Source organism: Homalodisca vitripennis, chromosome 1 (genome assembly GCF_021130785.1).
Source record: "Homalodisca vitripennis isolate AUS2020 chromosome 1, UT_GWSS_2.1, whole genome shotgun sequence".
NCBI classification, from domain to species: domain Eukaryota; kingdom Metazoa; phylum Arthropoda; class Insecta; order Hemiptera; family Cicadellidae; genus Homalodisca; species Homalodisca vitripennis.
The window spans coordinates 101578868-101598357 of NC_060207.1; the positions used below are offsets into that span (position 1 = coordinate 101578868).

General features: G+C 33.3%; 2 protein-coding genes across 2 annotated transcripts in view; both read left to right on the forward strand.

The window, feature by feature from the left end:
* Window positions 1-560: 560 nt before the first annotated feature.
* On the forward strand, window positions 561-3072 carry LOC124367893 (heat shock protein 68-like). Its single transcript, XM_046825092.1, has one exon. It carries the CDS (start codon window positions 754-756, stop codon window positions 2707-2709), a length of 1956 nt encoding a protein of 651 aa, XP_046681048.1. The 5' UTR covers window positions 561-753; the 3' UTR covers window positions 2710-3072.
* Window positions 3073-3707: 635 nt separating this feature from the next.
* Window positions 3708-19490, forward strand: part of LOC124367903 (E3 ubiquitin-protein ligase MYLIP) — a 46970-nt gene continuing 31187 nt past the window's right edge. The window contains exons 1-2 of the mRNA XM_046825103.1: window positions 3708-4021; window positions 13815-14011. Coding sequence (XP_046681059.1) covers window positions 3935-4021; window positions 13815-14011 — 284 coding nt within the window. The 5' untranslated portion in view covers window positions 3708-3934. The remainder of the gene's footprint in view (window positions 4022-13814; window positions 14012-19490) is intronic.

The following is a 19490-nucleotide window of genomic DNA, read 5'->3' on the forward strand; positions in this document are numbered from 1 at the left end:
ATATTATTCAAATTGAAATGAATTTATCACATGATGCAACATTTGTTATGAACTAAAACTAGGTTTTGTGGTTTAAAATGTAACAATAGTGTTATCATGTTTTCTTGAAAGTCTTACTTATTCAAATAAAATGTATGACATTAATAAAACTAATACTTTACTACATTCCTGGGCTTATTTGTAGCATTAATATCACATCATTATAGTGTAAAATTAATTATCGAATTATATACCAGTACTCTGAGTCAATGAAGTTTTTAAGTTAAAGTAGTCTTAGCAATAAATCTACTAAAAACCTACGTAAATATAACTTAACATGTAGTGCTGGTATTGTTGGTCGATATTTAAATTTGGCGCCGTGCAACGCCCTTTGAAGCGCTCTACAAACAATGACTGTTTGACCAATCACAAGAAGCATCTGGATCGCCGCCGTCCAATGAGAATGTTCGGTACTGTTCTGGAATCGTTTTACTAGAACAGTGGAGAAACATCGAGAATGAATCAGCTGTTGTATATAAACCTAGAGGCACGTCCTTGAGCTCAGTTTGAATCAAGCGAGTGAGATTATAATATAGCGGTGCGTTAGTTGCTTCAGTGACAAGTTGCGCAATTCTGTTAAGAGTTTTAGTGCTTGTTACAATTGTCAAAGTGTTAGTAATTAATCGTGCATTTATTACAGTGCATGTTTAACTATTTCATCGATATTATTATTTGTGTTATAGCTTTATATCAAATTTAAAACAGTTCGTCAAGATGCCAGTAAAGACTCCTGCTATTGGAATCGACCTGGGAACAACTTACTCTTGTGTCGGATTTTGGCAGCACGGGAAAGTGGAAATTATTGCCAACGAACAAGGTAATAGGACGACCCCGAGTTATGTAGCGTTTACAGACACGGAGCGTCTCATAGGCGACGGCGCAAAGGGCCAAGTAGCTATGAATCCTCAGAACACTGTTTTTGACGCTAAGAGACTTATTGGAAGAAAATATGATGATCCGAAAATTCAAGATGACATGAAACATTGGCCTTTTAAAGTAGTCAACGATCATGGAAAACCTAAAATTCAAGTGGAATTTAAGGGTGAAACTAAGACTTTTGCACCTGAAGAGATTAGCTCAATGGTATTGACAAAGATGAAAGAAATCGCAGAGGCCTATATTGGGAGTCCAGTGAGAGATGCTGTCATTACTGTTCCAGCTTACTTCAACGATTCTCAAAGGCAGGCTACTAAAGACGCTGGAGTTATCGCCGGCCTGAATGTGCTCAGGATCATCAATGAGCCTACAGCAGCTGCTTTGGCTTATGGTCTAGATAAAAATCTCCAGGGAGAAAAGAATGTGTTGATTTTTGATCTTGGTGGAGGAACTTTTGATGTGTCTATTCTAAATATTAGTGAAGGTTCTCTTTTTGAAGTAAAATCTACTGCTGGAGATACACACTTGGGGGGAGAAGACTTTGATAATCGTCTTGTCAATCATTTAGCAGATGAATTCAAGAGAAAGTTTCGCAAGGACTTGAAGACTAACCCAAGAGCCCTGCGCAGACTACGAACAGCAGCCGAACGAGCTAAGAGAACTTTGTCTTCAAGCACTGAAGCTGGTATTGAAATTGATGCCCTGCATGACGGAATTGATTTTTACACCAAAGTCTCTCGAGCACGCTTCGAAGAACTCTGTTCAGATTTGTTCCGTAGCACTCTTCATCCAGTGGAGAAGGCTCTCAACGATGCAAAACTAGACAAATCCTCAATCCATGATGTCGTCTTGGTAGGCGGTTCTACAAGGATCCCAAAAATCCAAAGCCTTCTTCAGAACTTCTTCTCCGGAAAGACTCTTAACCTCTCCATCAACCCAGATGAAGCTGTAGCTTACGGAGCTGCAGTGCAAGCAGCTATCTTGAGTGGTGACACTAGCACAGCCATCCAAGATGTCCTTCTTGTGGATGTCGCTCCTCTATCCCTTGGCATTGAGACTGCTGGTGGTGTTATGTCTAAAATAATAGAGCGCAATTCAAGAATTCCTTGCAAGCAGTCTCAGACATTCACAACATACGCCGACAACCAACCAGCCGTAACCATTCAAGTGTTCGAGGGTGAGAGAGCTATGACAAAGGACAATAATCTCCTTGGCACATTTGACCTCACTGGAATCCCACCAGCTCCTCGAGGAATACCTAAGATAGATGTCACCTTCAACTTGGATGCCAATGGTATCTTGAATGTTACCGCTACAGACAACAGCTCTGGAAGATCCAAGAACATTACTATTCAGAATAATAAAGGCCGTTTGTCTAAGGAGGAGATTGATCGGATGGTAAATGAAGCAGAGCAGTACAAGGAAGAAGACGAAAAGCAAAGAGAGAGGATTGCCACACGCAACAAACTAGAGAGTTACATGTTCAATGTGAGAGCTGCGGTGGATGAAGCAGGTGACAAGCTAAATGATTCTGACAAGGCTAGAGTACGAGGAGAGTGTGAACAGATACTCAAGTGGCTTGACAGCAACACCTTGGCAGACAAGGAGGAATATGAAGAGAAGCTGAGAGAGCTAACTCTTACCTGCTCGCCCATTATGTCCAAGCTGCATGGAGCTGGACAACAAGGATCCAACAATATGCACGGTGGTCCACAAGGGTTTAACAATATGCAGGGTGGTGCCCAAGGATTCAACAACATGCATGGAGGTCCAACTGTAGAAGAAGTTGACTAAAGATAAACAAATAATGTCATCATTATATTTTATTAAGTATGCATGTATTTTTGAGTTTTTTACAGTAGATTATTAAACTATTGTACTATATTGGTCTTTAGAATGTAGAAATTATGTGTTTTATTCTAATACTACTTTTACTTTTACATTTATATTTTGTTATTGATTTACAATAAGTATTACTTATGACTGATAATACTGAACAAAGCCAAAAATATAGACTGAATCGTCTTTATTTATAGGTTATTATTAGATAAGACCGTTTCATTACAATTTATACATGATTTTATCTAGTGACTCTAATTGCAAGTTTCTATATGTATACTTGTAACTTTTAATTATTAAATAAAGTCTTACTTTAAATTTGTAATTCTTTATTCACTCATTTACACCTCAGTTTCATTCATAACTATATTTGAATCCATAGATACTAAAACTGTTTAAAACATAAATTTTACACAGTATCCAATAAATTTAAAATACAAATTTTTGAACAAAATTTAACTTTGTAAAAATTGAATTTAGTCATAAAACTATATCATTTTATATTCATAATATATATTATAAGGAGAAAGTTTATCATGTGAATATTTGTGATCTTATTGAATCATAACAGGGTTAAAGTAATACTAGGATACTAACGAATACTTTAGGGCGTTTAGAGGGTGAACAGTTACTACAAGCAGTGGTTTTAAAATATAACAACTGAGCACAATTTATAGTATTTTGCGGTTACACATTTAATGAACTATTAATAAAATAAAACACTTTTTATAATAACAGTATATACATTGTTTAGTTATAACGTTTAATTTAGTGCAAGTCATGTTTAAGCACTGTATTTACATTAAAGTACTAACAGAACAAAATAACATACTACATAACAAAAATGTAATTATATGTTGGCTGGTATCTATTTCCAAATTCTTGCAATAATGCCTTGTAATCAGCTGACTTGAGTTTGCTTTAGCAGCTGCTAGCAGAAGCAACATAAAACAGAAACAAGGATCCATCCAAATCCGATTCGCTGTCGCTCGTAGACTACTTGAAAGGAAATGTTTCTAAACAAAACATTACAATTCTGTAATAGTGTTACAAGTACTGTAGTAGTGTAGTATTATGAATGTGAGTGTAACAGTGTGTTTACACTCTATTGTAGATATCACAGGCTAATAGTGTATTATTTAAAGGACATCTTTGATCAGTTTCATGTGAGGCAGCTAAAATGTGGTGTCTTGTTAGTCAACCGAATTCAGTTGTAATTGAGGTAGAAGTGGATCCCAAGGCCAAAGGACAGGAATGTTTAGAAAAGGTAAGGTTAATCTAAAAGTTTAACCGCTGATTTAAAATTGTATAAGAATTAGTATATTACATTATACCTTTTAATCTAATTTATTAGTTAGCCTAAGTTAATTGTAATGGATGGTGACTACAGGCTACATAATATCCTAGTAATCCTGTCTGACTTTAATCACGTAGGCATACCTACATTAGAGAGCTTTATAGAGGGTAGGCTAGGTAATCTATAATCAAAACTCATTGGATGGCAGGTGAATTAATTTTTTTTGTATGCATCTGGAATGCCTTTACTTATTGATGGACGATAAAATACTCTGACAATTCTCCTCTTTTTAGTTCTATAGGTACATAATTACAATAACTATCTACCTCAACTTCATAACTTTAGTAAGGATAGAGTAATTAACCATCCTGATATCTCTCTGGGTAGACTTTAATAAACGCTCATTCACAAATGATTTGAAATTTAAATAAAAACATGACAACTTATTAAAAATTATGTTCTAGTTTACATTAGATATAATGATCTCTCAAATCACTTTTACCAATTTCTTAAAATGATATGTTTTCATTTCCAGAAAGAATTTGTAGGCCTAGATAGTCTTGTTCATAATTCACAATAACTGATACGTTTGAAATGTTAGGTTATATCTCAAATAGTCCATCAATCTAGGAGACCTAGGGAGAATCAGAGTGGGGGAGGAGATAATCGGGGTACCAACATTCAGACTGAAAAAATACAAGGAATTTTAGAAGTCAGAGTAGGACCACCAACTGCATATGAAGATAATTTAAGAGTTATTGGTTTGTTCCTCTTTACCTACATTTCTCCAACAGGTTCTACCTTCATTGACGGTTTTTCCTTGACGGTTTTTCCTCTGTGCTCACGTCTTGTTCCACTTGGTGTTGTTCCACTTCCTCAATATTTTCTCTATTATCTCTACGATGGTAGTTTTTCTCTGTGCTCTTGATCTTGTTTGCCAATACACACTTTATTTGTGCATCTCATTTGCGCATCTCGTTATTAAATTATTTTTACCTGTTTTTCGTAGCTGGTGAGATTTTGCTATGTAGTACATTTTAAAATAAATACGTTATTCTTGTTATTCTTTGTGTTTTGTTGTCGCAATTAAGTTAGTCATTTTGTATTCACATTTTCTTGAGTTTTGTTCTCGGAAGCTTGTATGTAGAACAATGGAGTTACTTTGTTCAAGTTGTTTGATTGTGTTATAATGAATAATTCAAAAATTAAATAGCTTTTAGTTCGACATGGAATTTTAAATTCCTTTTCTTTAGGTACAAAATGTAGTGGCCATGTCATCTACATGTGGATACATTTTTGTTTCCTTGTTTTAGTTAAATTATATGTTCCTCTTCACTAAATATTCTGTATGATTCTATTATTTCTATTTTTTGTGTTATTTTATTTTTGGATGCTCAGAGCACCTACGTGATCTGAGCATCTAAGCTTGAATTTAGGTACTATCTCAAGGATGTTTTTTGCCAGAACTGAGGGGTTTGGTGACAAAGCACTTATGGCCAAGGGCATTCCTGATGTAATTTCAGTCATTAAGAAAATATGTAGATTATGAACCAGTCAAATTCTTAGTTATTACGCTTGAACCTCACTTTGGCTGGGGAAGTCACATTAATTGTGTTGTGAGGAGTGTGTCAAAAGAGATCTTCATGTTAAGAGTACTTAACATGTGTGTATCTCAAATTGCCCCTATCACTATGGTCACATATTAGGTCATATATCTTATGGCATAATGCTACAATGGGGTAACCACCACTCTGTTAATAGGATATTAGTAAAAAAAAAGGTTCGATTGATATGTGGGGTCAAGCCTAGAGATCATTGTAAGCCTTTATTTGTTAGATTAAGTTTGCTCACTGTGATTTCTGTCTACATATTAAATGGTTTAATCTATGTTAAAAAGCACGTGAACAGTTTTATGCTTTGTAGTAATAAGCATGACTTTGAGGTCATGGCACTAAAATTTTACAATGTTCTTCGAGTAGGCACGAGAAAACTACCTGAGAATAGGTTTAAACAGTCAGTAGTAAAGTCTTTCTGGTTAGCAACCCTATTTATTCTACTGTTGGGTAATTTTTATTAAATTTTAATAACTTGCATGTTTAAACTAGCTCTTTTTAATTCTTTGTGTGATTGTATTATTTTTTATTTATTACTTTTTTAACTTGTTGTGTGACTTATTATTTATTTATGCTATGTAATTTCAACCATATTTATAGTTTAATACTTTTATCTGGTCTAATTACCTTAGCACCTTACAATAGTTTTTATTATTGTATTCTACATTTGACGAGACTCATTGCATGTATTGTGTATGGTCAATAAATAATCTTGAATCTTGTCATAACAATCGAATCATGTATGTAGTATGCTTATTAAAGTCTTCCCATCTCTCTCTCTCCAAATATTATATAGACTATAGACCATTAAAATCATATGGAAAAATAGTGTGTTATTTATAATGGATGATTAAGCACGATGCTAAACAATTTGGAACACAAAACTTTTGTTTTGTCATAAATTATGGACCTTTATGCCACAAATTTGTCTATCCATTTAACTCTTATACATTAATGTTGTTTCCTCTTGGATAGCCATATGTGGAAAAGTTGGTAGGTACTTTAGGCAAAATAAATATAGTATTGATAATCCTGAAATTTTAATCGATTTTGATTCAGTAGCCTATATTTAACATGGATTTAGTTTGTATAAATAAAATAGTGAAAACTACATTATTTTAAAATTTGGACTCCAGGGTACAAGTCACAGTCATGGTTTTCATGTAGTATATTGATAACGATCACAACAGCATACTGATCTCCGGCTGGCCAGATATTGAAATGATAAAAACACCATGTTTGCCTATGTGAATGTGGCCAATATAAAAAGACTCAAATACACTATAACACTACTGCTTTTTGTTTACCCTACACAATTAAGAAGACAATTAAATGAACATTTATAACACTCGCAAGAATTAAATGTTAGTCTACACTATATGATAATGACATTTAATTTTGTAAGTATGTTAGGACATATTATGGTTTCTTGTATACTGGTTGGAACAGTTAAGTCAATAAAACATACTTTCCGAATTTTATTTTTTTTAGATTTTGACTTTTCAATTAAATTAATCTAATTGAATTAAATTAATAGATTTCTAATTGATCTATTGAATTAGATTAATATAGTATTTAATCTATATTATAGATTAAATACTATAAGAATGTACTATATCTTTGAAGTAAAGTTTTTCATTGTCATTTGTGATTATTATTACACTACAATTTATGTACTTAAAAATTTGTAAAAAATCATATATACTTTTGATCTGGTATCCAAACGTTTTTAAAGCAACATTGTGACTGGCTCTTATTTCAGGTTTGCATGTGTATGAGCACTTCTAGTTCGATTGAATTATATTTCCTTCACCTCAGTTAGTTTGCCTTCTTGCTGTGCGTGATCAAGAAGATATAGTTCAGTTAAGAAATCTATTTCGGTCAAAAAGCATTCTGTCTAGGAATTATATAAGATTTTATATACCTAATCAGTACTATATAATGTTATCATTGAATGTAACTTTAGTGTAAAACCCACTACCCCCACAATGGTTTTCTGCCAAAAAAGTCACATTCAGTGCATTGCTTGGTGATACTATTGTCAGTAGTCACTGGGTCACTGCACTTGTTTGTTTTCTGGACATTGTAGTAGTCACAGAGCGAATGGTTTGTTGAGTTACTGTACAGTAGTACCCAGTCCCTCCATATCTGCTCCTTTGGGCTACTGTACATGCGCTGTTCCAGAATGTAAAAAAATAATTTCGAGTTTTCAAAATAATCTAAATAATTTGAGTTCATTTTTACTACCAGTTATAATACAGATCAGGAATACAACTGTCATAACTACTGTAGCACACATGACAGATTGTATTTTGTTCATGCAAATACAAAATTCTGGAATAAGTACTTTATAATAAGTAGTATTTTGGAATGTGTTATTCTGATATCTATGCAGTACATGTCAAATCTGTGCTCTAGATTTTGTGTGATCAAACATTCAAACAATCTAACATACAAATATCCAGACGTCCAAACATCACTCTTCACAAAGTTTCCAAGAACGTAGCCAGGAAAAGAATTTTGGGTGGGTCCAGACAACTGATATTTTCCCGTAGTGGACAGAGAGTAATTGGCCCCATTTTGTTCCTAAAAAGTTCTTGACCCGTTTATTGAGAACGATCTTTCAGCAGTACATGTCAATAATACTGAATTATTTAAATAATAATGGTTTTCTAAAAAAATCATTGGAAAAATTAAACATTTGGGGGAGAGAGTCCGAACCCCTTAAACCCCCTTGCTAGCTACGTCCTTGAACGTTTCATATTTATAATATTAATATGATATTTTTATAAATGAAATTATTTTAAATTTACAAAATAGGCATACTATAAATATATTACAGATGTTTAATAAAACAAAGCAACCTTGAAACATGTTATATTTTCAAATATTAAACTGACATGGTTGGTACTAAGCTCCTAATTGCAGTAGCAGTGCAGCTTATTATCTCTAAATATAACAACAAAAATAATAAATATATATATATATATATATATATATATATAAATGGAATATAAGTTAGAATATTGTTAGATTATGTGGTTTTAAAAATAAAATGTTTTAAGGCTGTTTTTTTTACTAAACACTAGCAGTACCCGCTGATGCACATGCAATTTTGTAGTCTTTGCAGTTGTGTGAAAATTTATAGTTGGAGTGAATGATATAATGTTAAGTTGCCTTGATGCCACAATCAAGAAAAATATATAAAAAAGTCTATATAGTCATTGTGATTGTTCTGGTCTTAGCATTTTTTTGTTCCATAGTTTCTACAATCAAGGATATGTATGTATATATATAATATATACGGATATATATATATATATATATATATCAGTTTAGTTTGTTATGGGTAAAGATGGAGGGATGGAACTCTGGACACCTTTCTAGGAAATAGAAGTGAACTTTTTAGTCACCGTTACAACTTTTCCCATTTTCTCAAAATGGAATTTTGGGGGGGAGGGGCCAAAATGTTTTAATGTAATGACCCATTAAGTGACACCTCATTTAAAAGGTCTTTTTAAAAAGAAGAACAGTGGATACTAGAGCTTTCTATCACAACCCAGTACAGAATGGCATCTCATTAAAATTAATTAAAAATTAATGAAGGCAAAACATGAACATTCACATTTAAAATGTAAATAACCTGGGGCAGGCCTTCCTTATCTTAATAGTTTAGAGGAAGTCCAGTATCATGTTTAGTTTCTGGTTGGGATTAACAAAATTAAGACATTTCTTTGTGATACTTTACATTGAAATTAAGTGTTTAAGTGAACGAGAGCGTATTATGATCCTGATGATGCAAGGCTACAGAGACCGGTGAAGATGAAATAAGGACTTTATCTAATGAAACGTATCCCAATCGAAACGCTGTATCTAAATCAGGAGTTCAGAAAACAATCTGATGTTTCCAGGAAACAGGCAGCGTTAAAGACCAGCCCAAACCTGGACGACCAAAATCGGCTACAAACGAAGCATGGTCACTTCACGTTTTACAATCTGTTGTAGAAGATCCTCATGCCTCAACAAGAAATGTTTCTTAAATATTAAGTATATCTCAAACATCAGTTTGTAAAGTTTGACATGCTAGTGGTTATAAAGCGTACAAAATTTGTTTAGTTCATGAGCTAAATGAGTACAATTTTGATCGTCGAGTAGAATTTTGTGAAATAATGATGCTGAACTTTGATGATAATAATATAATTAGATTGAACAACATTGTTTTCTCAGATGAAGCAACTTTCATGTTAAAACGGTAACGTTAACAGAAACAGACAGTGCTCGTTATTGGTCTGATGTTATCCCTCATTGGATGAGAGAGCAACATACCCAGCACCCTGAAAAATTTCATGTTTGGCCTGGCATTGTGAGGGATCAGTTTGTTGGGCCTTTTTTTATTGGAAACCTTAATGCCGAGGTATATCAGGAAATTTTATAAAATCAGGTTTATCCAGCTATCCAAGCATCAACCAACAACTGTAATGAAGTTTGGTTCCAGCAGGATGGAGCACCTTCACACTATCGCCTGCGTGTCCCCGAGTATTTAAACAATATTTTTCGAAATCGCTGGATAGGCAGAAGAGGAGGTATGAAGTGGCCACCAAGATCGCCAGATCTACCTTTACTTGACTACTTTGTGTCAGCTTACATTAAAAACAACATCTATAAAACAAAACCCCAGTGCATTAATGACCTTAGGAACAGTAGTAGAAATTTAAAAAATACTGCGTGAATCCATACAGCATGCCTTTTCAAGTTTTTACAACAGGCTTGGACATTCAACTGTCCTGGGACAGCAATTTGAACGTCTGATAATAAAAACACAGGTTAGTAAGTTTAGCCGTTCTACCGCCTAGCGTAATTGTAATGACTAGTGCTAAAGTGACTTTAGATTTAAAACATTTTAAGCTGTCCCCCATAAAGCCCATTTTGTGAAATGATTCACTTTTATTTCCTAAAGGGGTGTTCTGAGTTTCATTTTTCTATCTTTGTCCATTGAAGGTTGAGCAGGATACACCCATGCTTTTAACTTAATTAATTTCAATGAACTGCAATTTTGTACTGGGTTAAGATAGAAAGCTCTAGTTTCCACTGTTCTACTTCTGCCAGAAGACAACTAAGATGGGTTTTATAACAGGCTTTAAAATTATAGTAAATGTATCATAGTAACTTTGTCTTTCATATCTTTATTATAATACTGACCATGCAATGCATATTTAATATTTAATCAAATCTATAGTTAAAAGTATATTTTAACTAAAACTTGTAATTTTCTTACTGAATATTCTTACTTTGTGCTAACAGTGGTTAGAATAGGTGTTATTAAAAGTTTACTCCATGCTTTAACACTATAAATGTAAACAAATTTAAAACAGTTGTAAAATTAATTAAACATACAGTTGTGCTGTCATAAAACAATATTTACACACACAGTTTTAATAGGCTCTTTCAATCCATAATATATAGAAATAGTTTTGTTTTCTATTTACCTGATTTGTTCTGGGAACTTTTGTGATATTTTAATAGTTATTCTGCTATCCGTGGTGAAGATATATTCCATAAATCAGAGATCATTGTAATTGGCACAGTAATTCTTGAGTATTTATTCATGGTGTAACTAACCCGACATATATATATATATATATATATATATATATATATGTACAGGGTGTAAATTAAGTTCTAATACATGTGGGTATATTCCAAACGGATTGAGATATTGATGTACAATCTTCACAATACCAATTAAAATACTTTTTTTGGCTTTTTGGATGGTAAACATATTTCCTCCCTTTTGCAAAGGGGGGTAGAGGGTCAATAAGTATGTTGAAGGTTGTACATTGATATCTCAATCTGTTTGGAATAAATCCAGGTGCATCAGGACTTAATTTACACCCTTAGATTTAAAGGGGCTGTTTGCCCATAACTTTTGCTATGATCGTCATAGAGATGTTGTGTTTATGTCATTGAGTTTTTTTTAATTTTACCTTTCAAATGACATGCCACAAGGTAGGGGTTGCAATTTGAAAATTTAAACTGATCCCCCTCTACCACCCTATGAAAAAGGGGGAAATATTTTTATCTTTCAAAAAGTCCAAAACTTTTACTATAATAGGTATGTTGAGGATTGTACATTGATGTCTCAATCTGTTTGGAATATATCCAGGCGTATCATGACTTAATTTACATCCTGTATATGAATATAAATATATAGGTCTGTATTTAGGGAGATAAGTAGTGTAATACAACAACAAGCGTACTAAGGCATCTGCTACACTCAACATACTAAATTTATTTCTGTAGAGCGATATTAGGTATCTGAAATATCTATTTTATTAACATAAAATTTGGTACCAGTGAAAAGCTCTTACACTTTATGTGACTTTTGGTCATTTGAAATCCAACTGACAACTGACTATAATAGGGCTTCCAAAGTTCTATCTTATATTTTTGTTTTTTAAAATGGCTGATTAGTGAAACAAGTGTTGGTCAAGCAGTTATTCGCAATGTACAAACCAACTTGACAACTTGAAATACACTGATTGGTATTTAACATTCACTAACCAACTTAATATCATGGCATTATTATGGCACTTTTTACACAGCTTTTCATAATATTTGGGTTGAATAGAAGAAATGTTGGCCTCGTGAACATGTCTGTCTACCAGGTACTATAAACTAGACACAATATTATGCTGAAATTTAAATTCAGTATTGTAAATACACCAATACAAATTTTTAAATTTTTGGTACATTAGAGTGAGAAATTTGTAATCTTTACAGCCCTTTGCAAGTTACTTGTGCATGCAAGTTAGACTGATGTATGTGTGACACGTGAATGTAGAACTTGTGTTAATTGTTGTCAAGTGGGTTATTGTGATTAGGAGAGTGAGTGAGCAGTGAGCACGCCTGGCACACATGATCAACCAGCTGACAGCTGTCAGTTTATCTGCCGGCACACAGCACACCTTCTGTTGGCATCCCAATCCCTATTATTCTACCTACAATATTATTCTTGTTGTCAGTCTGTTTTATTACATTACTAATTTCTTGATCTGCCAATTTATTCTGATGATTCCCTATTTTACATATACACATAGGTAGTTTGAAACACGTGATTCCATGTAATTAATTTTAAGGCATTTAATAAAAACTTGATTTAATGCGTGCTAAATTTCACAGAAAAATTTGTATGAACAAACATGGTGATTTATTATGATCTCATTAGAATAATAATGTTTTTATTGTCATTTTACACATTCAGCAATGACAAAGAGTCAAATGTACACCTAAGAGACTGATTAAAACTTGCTATAATGTATAGATTATAATGTATTTTATCAACATTATAAATATATATATTACCAATTTTATAATTATCTCAGTTGGAAGTATAACATTAAATTATCTCAAATTAATATTTTTTTGTTTCAAAATGTTTGGAGTAGATCTTTTTATAAGAAAAATTAGGATACATTTTTAGCATTCTTTAGTCTAGTTGGAAATGTACTGTGTGTAAGACAAGTTGAATCAGCACAGCGTTTGACCAGTCGAGTAGAGATTTCAACCAATCCACTTGATGTTTTGTTCTTTAATGAAGATGTGATAGATTTTACTTCATGTAGGAAGTACATAATATCACTCTGTAGGACAACTAGATTGGTGGCTGTTGACCTCTCACGGAAAAATCTGTGCTAGTGAGGGACAATACTTTTACTCAGGAAATGATCAACCCTCTTCAATACCAGCTTCTACTGGTATACTGGTCAACAATTACAAGTATTATTTATAAAGCCTGACTTGTGTATTGGGATAATGTAACTGTGCTTGTGAGCCCCAGGAAAAGGAGTTTTCAAGTGAAAATATGGTGAATTATAGGTAGGTTCATCAGAGCTAGAATGCAGTCTTTCAAAACATGACGGCTAAATTGGGTTGGTTTGAAACTCCACATCTACTTACTATCTTTGTAATAAAATTGAAAATGGTAAACGTTGGTCCATTGGCAATTGCTCTCAACACCAGTATAATGTCCACTGTGGGGTGGCCGTGGTGCCTTTTACACTGATCTGAAGTCTGATTTGTTTAACCTTTATTTATTTACAAAAGTTTACTATATGAACAGTTTTAAATCAAAAGTATTCAATGTTGAGCAGGTCTGCTCCTGTCTGGGGATCAGCAATGAGTCAGACTACTTCGGACTCAAGTACCACAGTGTAAAAGCTCCCGATGTGTGGCTCAACTTGCGCAATCCTATCGAGCGTCAAGGTGTGGCCGGTGTACCACCATACCGTTTCTGTCTCAGAGTCAAGTTCTGGGTACCACCACACCTGTTGTTACAAGACACTACCAGGTCAGTGGTGAACAGTTATTGTACAATATTCTTAGAATGTTCAATCTTTGGCTTGTTTAAATCGAAGTCCTTAAGTTTTTTATGAGAGCATTTAGTTAATGAACAAACTTGCTTCACTTGAACATGCGTAATAGCTATAGTTAATAACTTTTTCTGCCACATTGTATTTATTTCTCATTGTCATGCTCAACATCTATATTAGTATTTTTGCACTTTTTTTATTGTTGTAAACCAGGGTATGTAAAATGATTGGCCATGTTCATCCTTTCCAAGTGTGTGCCCCATCCATTGCATTTTTAATCTTTTAATCATTTTATAATTCAATCAATTACTATTAGTGAAGGAAACAGGATTTTTCCGGACATTTGCCATCATTCAGTGAAACAAGAAATCAGTAACACTACATTTTGAGATCTGCAATCTGATCTCTTCTTTCAGAAATACAACTATTTTAGGTAATTATAACGACTTTCCATATCTTGATTTGTTTAAAACTTTCATATTGACCATACCTTCTATTTTATCTGCACCTGATTTTATCATATTGCTAAGCACTTTTGCTATATTGTCTGTGTCCTTCTGGTTTATTTACACATTTATAGTTATTAACCCTAGAACTGGCGGTCATTTCATCCTGTAGTGTCGGGCTGTTTTGGAGCTTCGCGCAAGGTTTTTTTAAAAAAATTATTAAAAATATAAAATAAAAGCAATATAAATAAGAGTATATATTTTTGTGTTCAGAATTAAACGTAGAATTGCACTATATTGTAATATTAACCATCAAAAATTTTCTAATAAACACTTTTTTTAATCAAATATAAAATTTACGAAAAATATTTCTTAAATTTGGGGGGGACCATACCTAGCAAATGAAGTTATAGTGAGAAATATTTATAAGTGAGATAGCCATTCTGTGTCAAATTTTATCTAGTTTCAGAAAAACATAAACATTATACACATTTATGAAAGCATCATAAAGCTATAGAACAAAAAGCAGCGATGCGTATAAATTCTGAAAATCGGGTGTACACGTAAGACTTTGGTAAAACAAGTTTTGCTAATACATTTATCTATGAATACATGTTATTTTGCATATTTTATTACTTAGAATAAAATAGAATATACAGTAGTAATGAAATAATTACCATAAATTATTTTTTGAAAAGTAAAAAAAGATAAATTTTGCCATTATTCAAAAATTTTGCGAAAAATTTTCATTCAGCAAAATATATAATAGTTTCTAAAGCTTGTACTATATAAAAATTTATAAATTTATGGTTTATAAGTAATAGGAAATATTATGTAGTTAGAAAACTATAAATATAACTAAAGATATTGAAAAAATATAGAATAACCCAAACAGTTATTATATATAACCAAAGAAATTACAGGAAATATATATTTTATTGTGAAAACTATTTACCAAAAATAAATAGTTACTTCAGAGCTAAAAGAGTGCTATAAATAACGTTTAGTAAGTGAAAACAATAACAAACTATGTGAAATGAATTTTAGCCAAGTCATTTTGCCATAGCCTACACAAAGCCGGTAATTTCTCAAACATATTTCAGTAAATAGAAATTGATTTATTCTAAAATATATATGTTTACACTACTACGACATCAAACAACACACTACACATTAAATACGACACTAAAACACGCGTAAAACTATTAAAACTTACAAATATCCACAGCTCGGCACGAAAGTGATACAGAACGGCAGCGGCAATATGGCGGTCACAACAAACGGCATCGCGTTTTCTTTTACGTTCAAAATAACAAGCTTGCTACGTCATAACCATAATACAAAGAGGAATAAAACTCATCTGTTCCTTAGCATTTCTCTTCCCGAATCCAATGGTGCATGAATTATATCGATACGTTACCGGAGTATATTATAAAAAGTAATTATACGAGGGAATGTTTGATCGACAAAATTTTGACGGTTAACACCACAAAAGCGGCATTAACCGACATAATTATGTCGATTAACAGTTCTAGGGTTAATCTTAAATGGAGATAAGAAGGGTGTATTTTTCTTATAAGAGAAGACTAATCTATGGACACATCAATTTAAACCACTTTATTTAACTACTATCACTGGATGATCTTGATATCTCTCAGAGCTGTAAAGTCTTTGATCTTCTTCAGTTTTATCATCACTATTATGTTTTCTGAACAGCTCAGTTTGTAGAGTTTTGGACTAGTAACCTGAAGGACTAGAGTTGAAATCAAAACTTAGACTGTTATGTCGTGAGTCAATACAAATCACTATCGCAAGAAAAGATCAAATGTAAATAGTATAAATATTTGAAAACAACTTCTTAGCAAGCAATTAATTTTTAAACGTCATTGTAGGTCCAAAGCCCTAATGATAAATAATCAAATATATTAAAACGAACTGTTATTATTGCAGTCCAGGACGCGAGTAGACCGTGCACAGTCATGTCAACATCGCACTCTGCAGTCTGGCTGTTTGCATGTTTCATTGAGCAGGTGCAGGCTATGGTAAATTATCAAAATCCACTCAATGAAATCTTTTTCATTGTTAAAATTTAAGAAATGAATAGTGGTTTACAAGACTAATTCAAAGATAACAACTTCAAAGAGCTCCATGACATGACAATTTTGAACCACCTGATCAAGGATAAGGTGGTAATTTGATAATAAGTTTTATTCTCATAATTCTAATATTATATACTCAAAAACGTCAAATTTTTAACCATCTTTTATAAAAATTGGTCTTAATCTGATCACAAGTTTCCGGGGTACGAATTTTTAAGTTGCAGTTTGGTTGAGTTACAGAGGAGTAGGCATAACAGCAGATTCCCTCTAGAACAAAATCTATTGATATATACAAACCTATGTACGTTGCTGTGCGTCGCTCTCAATCAGACTACCTTATAATGGCATGACTAATGAGTAATATAACATAACGTATTAAAATTATTTTTATGCTTTGTAAATATTTGAGTATGAATCATATTAGTAATATAAATGTGATAATGTGATGTGTATTATGTGTGTGTGTATTATAGGTTTGATAAGAATGATGTTTGATTATTTCTATGGATGTGTGTTGGAATGTTTGATGCTCAATTACACAAAATATTATGGACTAATTTAGAAGAAATATGGCTACCATGTATTTCCTGGATATCATTACAATACAAAGACATATTTTTATCTCAAAATACTTCTCATTATAAAGTGCTTATTCCAGAACTTTGTATTTGCATGAACAAAATAGCATCTGTCGTAGTGTGCTGCAAATAGTTATAATAGTGTACTATTTGACATTTACTATAAATAGCGCCAATGCGCTATTTGTCATAATAACAAATTCAATCAATTAAAATTATTTGGGATACTAGAAATTAGTTTCCTTTCACATTGGGGACAGCATATCTACAGTAACTGAAGAAAAAACTGAGGGACTGGGCACAAATATGACTTGAACGAACCATTCGCTCTGTAACTACAGTTTGAGGAAACAAACTAGTGCAGTGATGAGTCCGTGGCCATTGCAAATACCAATTTAATGCATAAGTGTGTGTGTGCTTGCGTGCATGCGTTTTCATAATATTGAAAACTGGGGTTGTGCCATCTTACGAGTTACGGTTTGTGAGAGGCACAAGGCCATGTCCCATGTCCGGTCAATCGGCCCGCACTACATAGTGGTGGAACAAATCTTTATGGCGGTATCCAACCCCCCACAGGGAAACAAGAGTTGTAGACAGATATATAAATGATACAGATAGAAAGTGTGGCCATTCTTCAGAAGAATATACTGAAGTAAATATGAAGAAAATAGCATGTAACAAGGAAAATGAAACACATTCAATGCCCAAATTTGTATTATTGAACATAAAGAAGAAGGGAAAACTCTATGTAAGGTTAGACCTTTTCTGATTAATAAAGCCTTAGATGGAGCAGGTGGACATCCAAAATTAGTAAAAACAGTTTAAATGGAACATTGTTAGTCAAAGTGACAAATGACAGACAAGCAGTAAATGTACTGAAAATGGTTTTTTCAATCAAATTCCTGTGGTTGTTGGGTCTTATAAATCTCTCAACTCATTGAAAGCAAATGTCTTCAGTTGAGATTTACTGACAGTCACGGAAATCGAGCAAGAAATAAGCTATTCATTAGTAAACGGATGTGGTGAGGATTATGAAGAACAAAAGAGGATTTCTTATTCAAACCCTTAGACTCATCTTGAAAATTGTTGTGCCTCACCCACATACTAACATCAAAGCAAGTTATTTGTTGCCTTCAGTCCGGCACTTTTACAGAAATCCTCAGAGGTACTATAGGTGCCAGAAGTTTGGCTACTCAATTAAGGTATTTACATATCCTGAGATATGTACCCATTGTGGCCAAAGAAGAACACAATGATAAGGACTGTACCAGTGATGAGGAATATTTTATGAACTGCAAGGAAAATCATCCCTCAAGCTCAAAGAACAGTAAAGCTTATCTTGAAGAAAAGGAGATCCTTAAAATAACTACCGACGAAAAAGTGTAATTTTCTTATGTTTGAAAAGAATATAGAAAGAGAAAAACTCCAATTCTCACAATCCAAGGGTACCTTAGACCCGGGAGTCCTTTTGTTACTGCAGGTAGTCATTTCAGCTTCCTTCTTCCCAATGAGTCATCTATATATTCAGTGAAATTAACAGCAATAGAAAAAATGCTCGATATTGTGTGATCTAGAACTTTGAAGCTGGTTGTCTGTACCAGCTTTGTACTCTTTCAGCAGCTTACAGGCTCTCAGTGACATATTTTCACAAGACATCCAACTTTGTGATATATGAAGTTCTTTACATCTCCTTCGAATTGAAGCTGTAATTGTAACATTAGTACATGGTCACGTTGGAATTTTAGGTAATGAACTGGCAGATAAATGTGCTAAAGAAGCATTAGAACTTCAACCCTTAACCACACATATGATAACATTAGATGTTATCCTCGTGGTGAAGGCAAAATTAAAAGCAAAATGGGACTCTGAATGCAGGTGGTCATAAACAACAAACTGCGTATAGTAAAAGCCTATGTTAGTCCTTGGGGAATGGTTTCTCGAGGAATCATCATGAGGAGGTGGTGTTGTGTCGCTTGCATCTGACTCACAGCTTTCTTATGAGTCGAGCCATCCCCCCAGTCTGCGCTACAAGCGTCATAATTATTACAGTGAAGCATGTCCTTGTTGACTGCCCTCAATATTCAAAATATAGACGCGACCTGAGTCTACCAAACTGCCTAAAAAGTATCACAAGTGATGATGTGACAATAATACAAAGACTTTTCCCTTTTTTAAAGAATAAATCTTTAATACACATAATTTTACTACCATATTTTATTAATTAATAGCATGTTCAAGTATTTTTGTTATATTTATTTTGTTACTAGCATATACCAATGGCTTCGCCTGCAATTTCTGTTGCCATGCAACATTCCGTGTATTTGTTTAAATAGC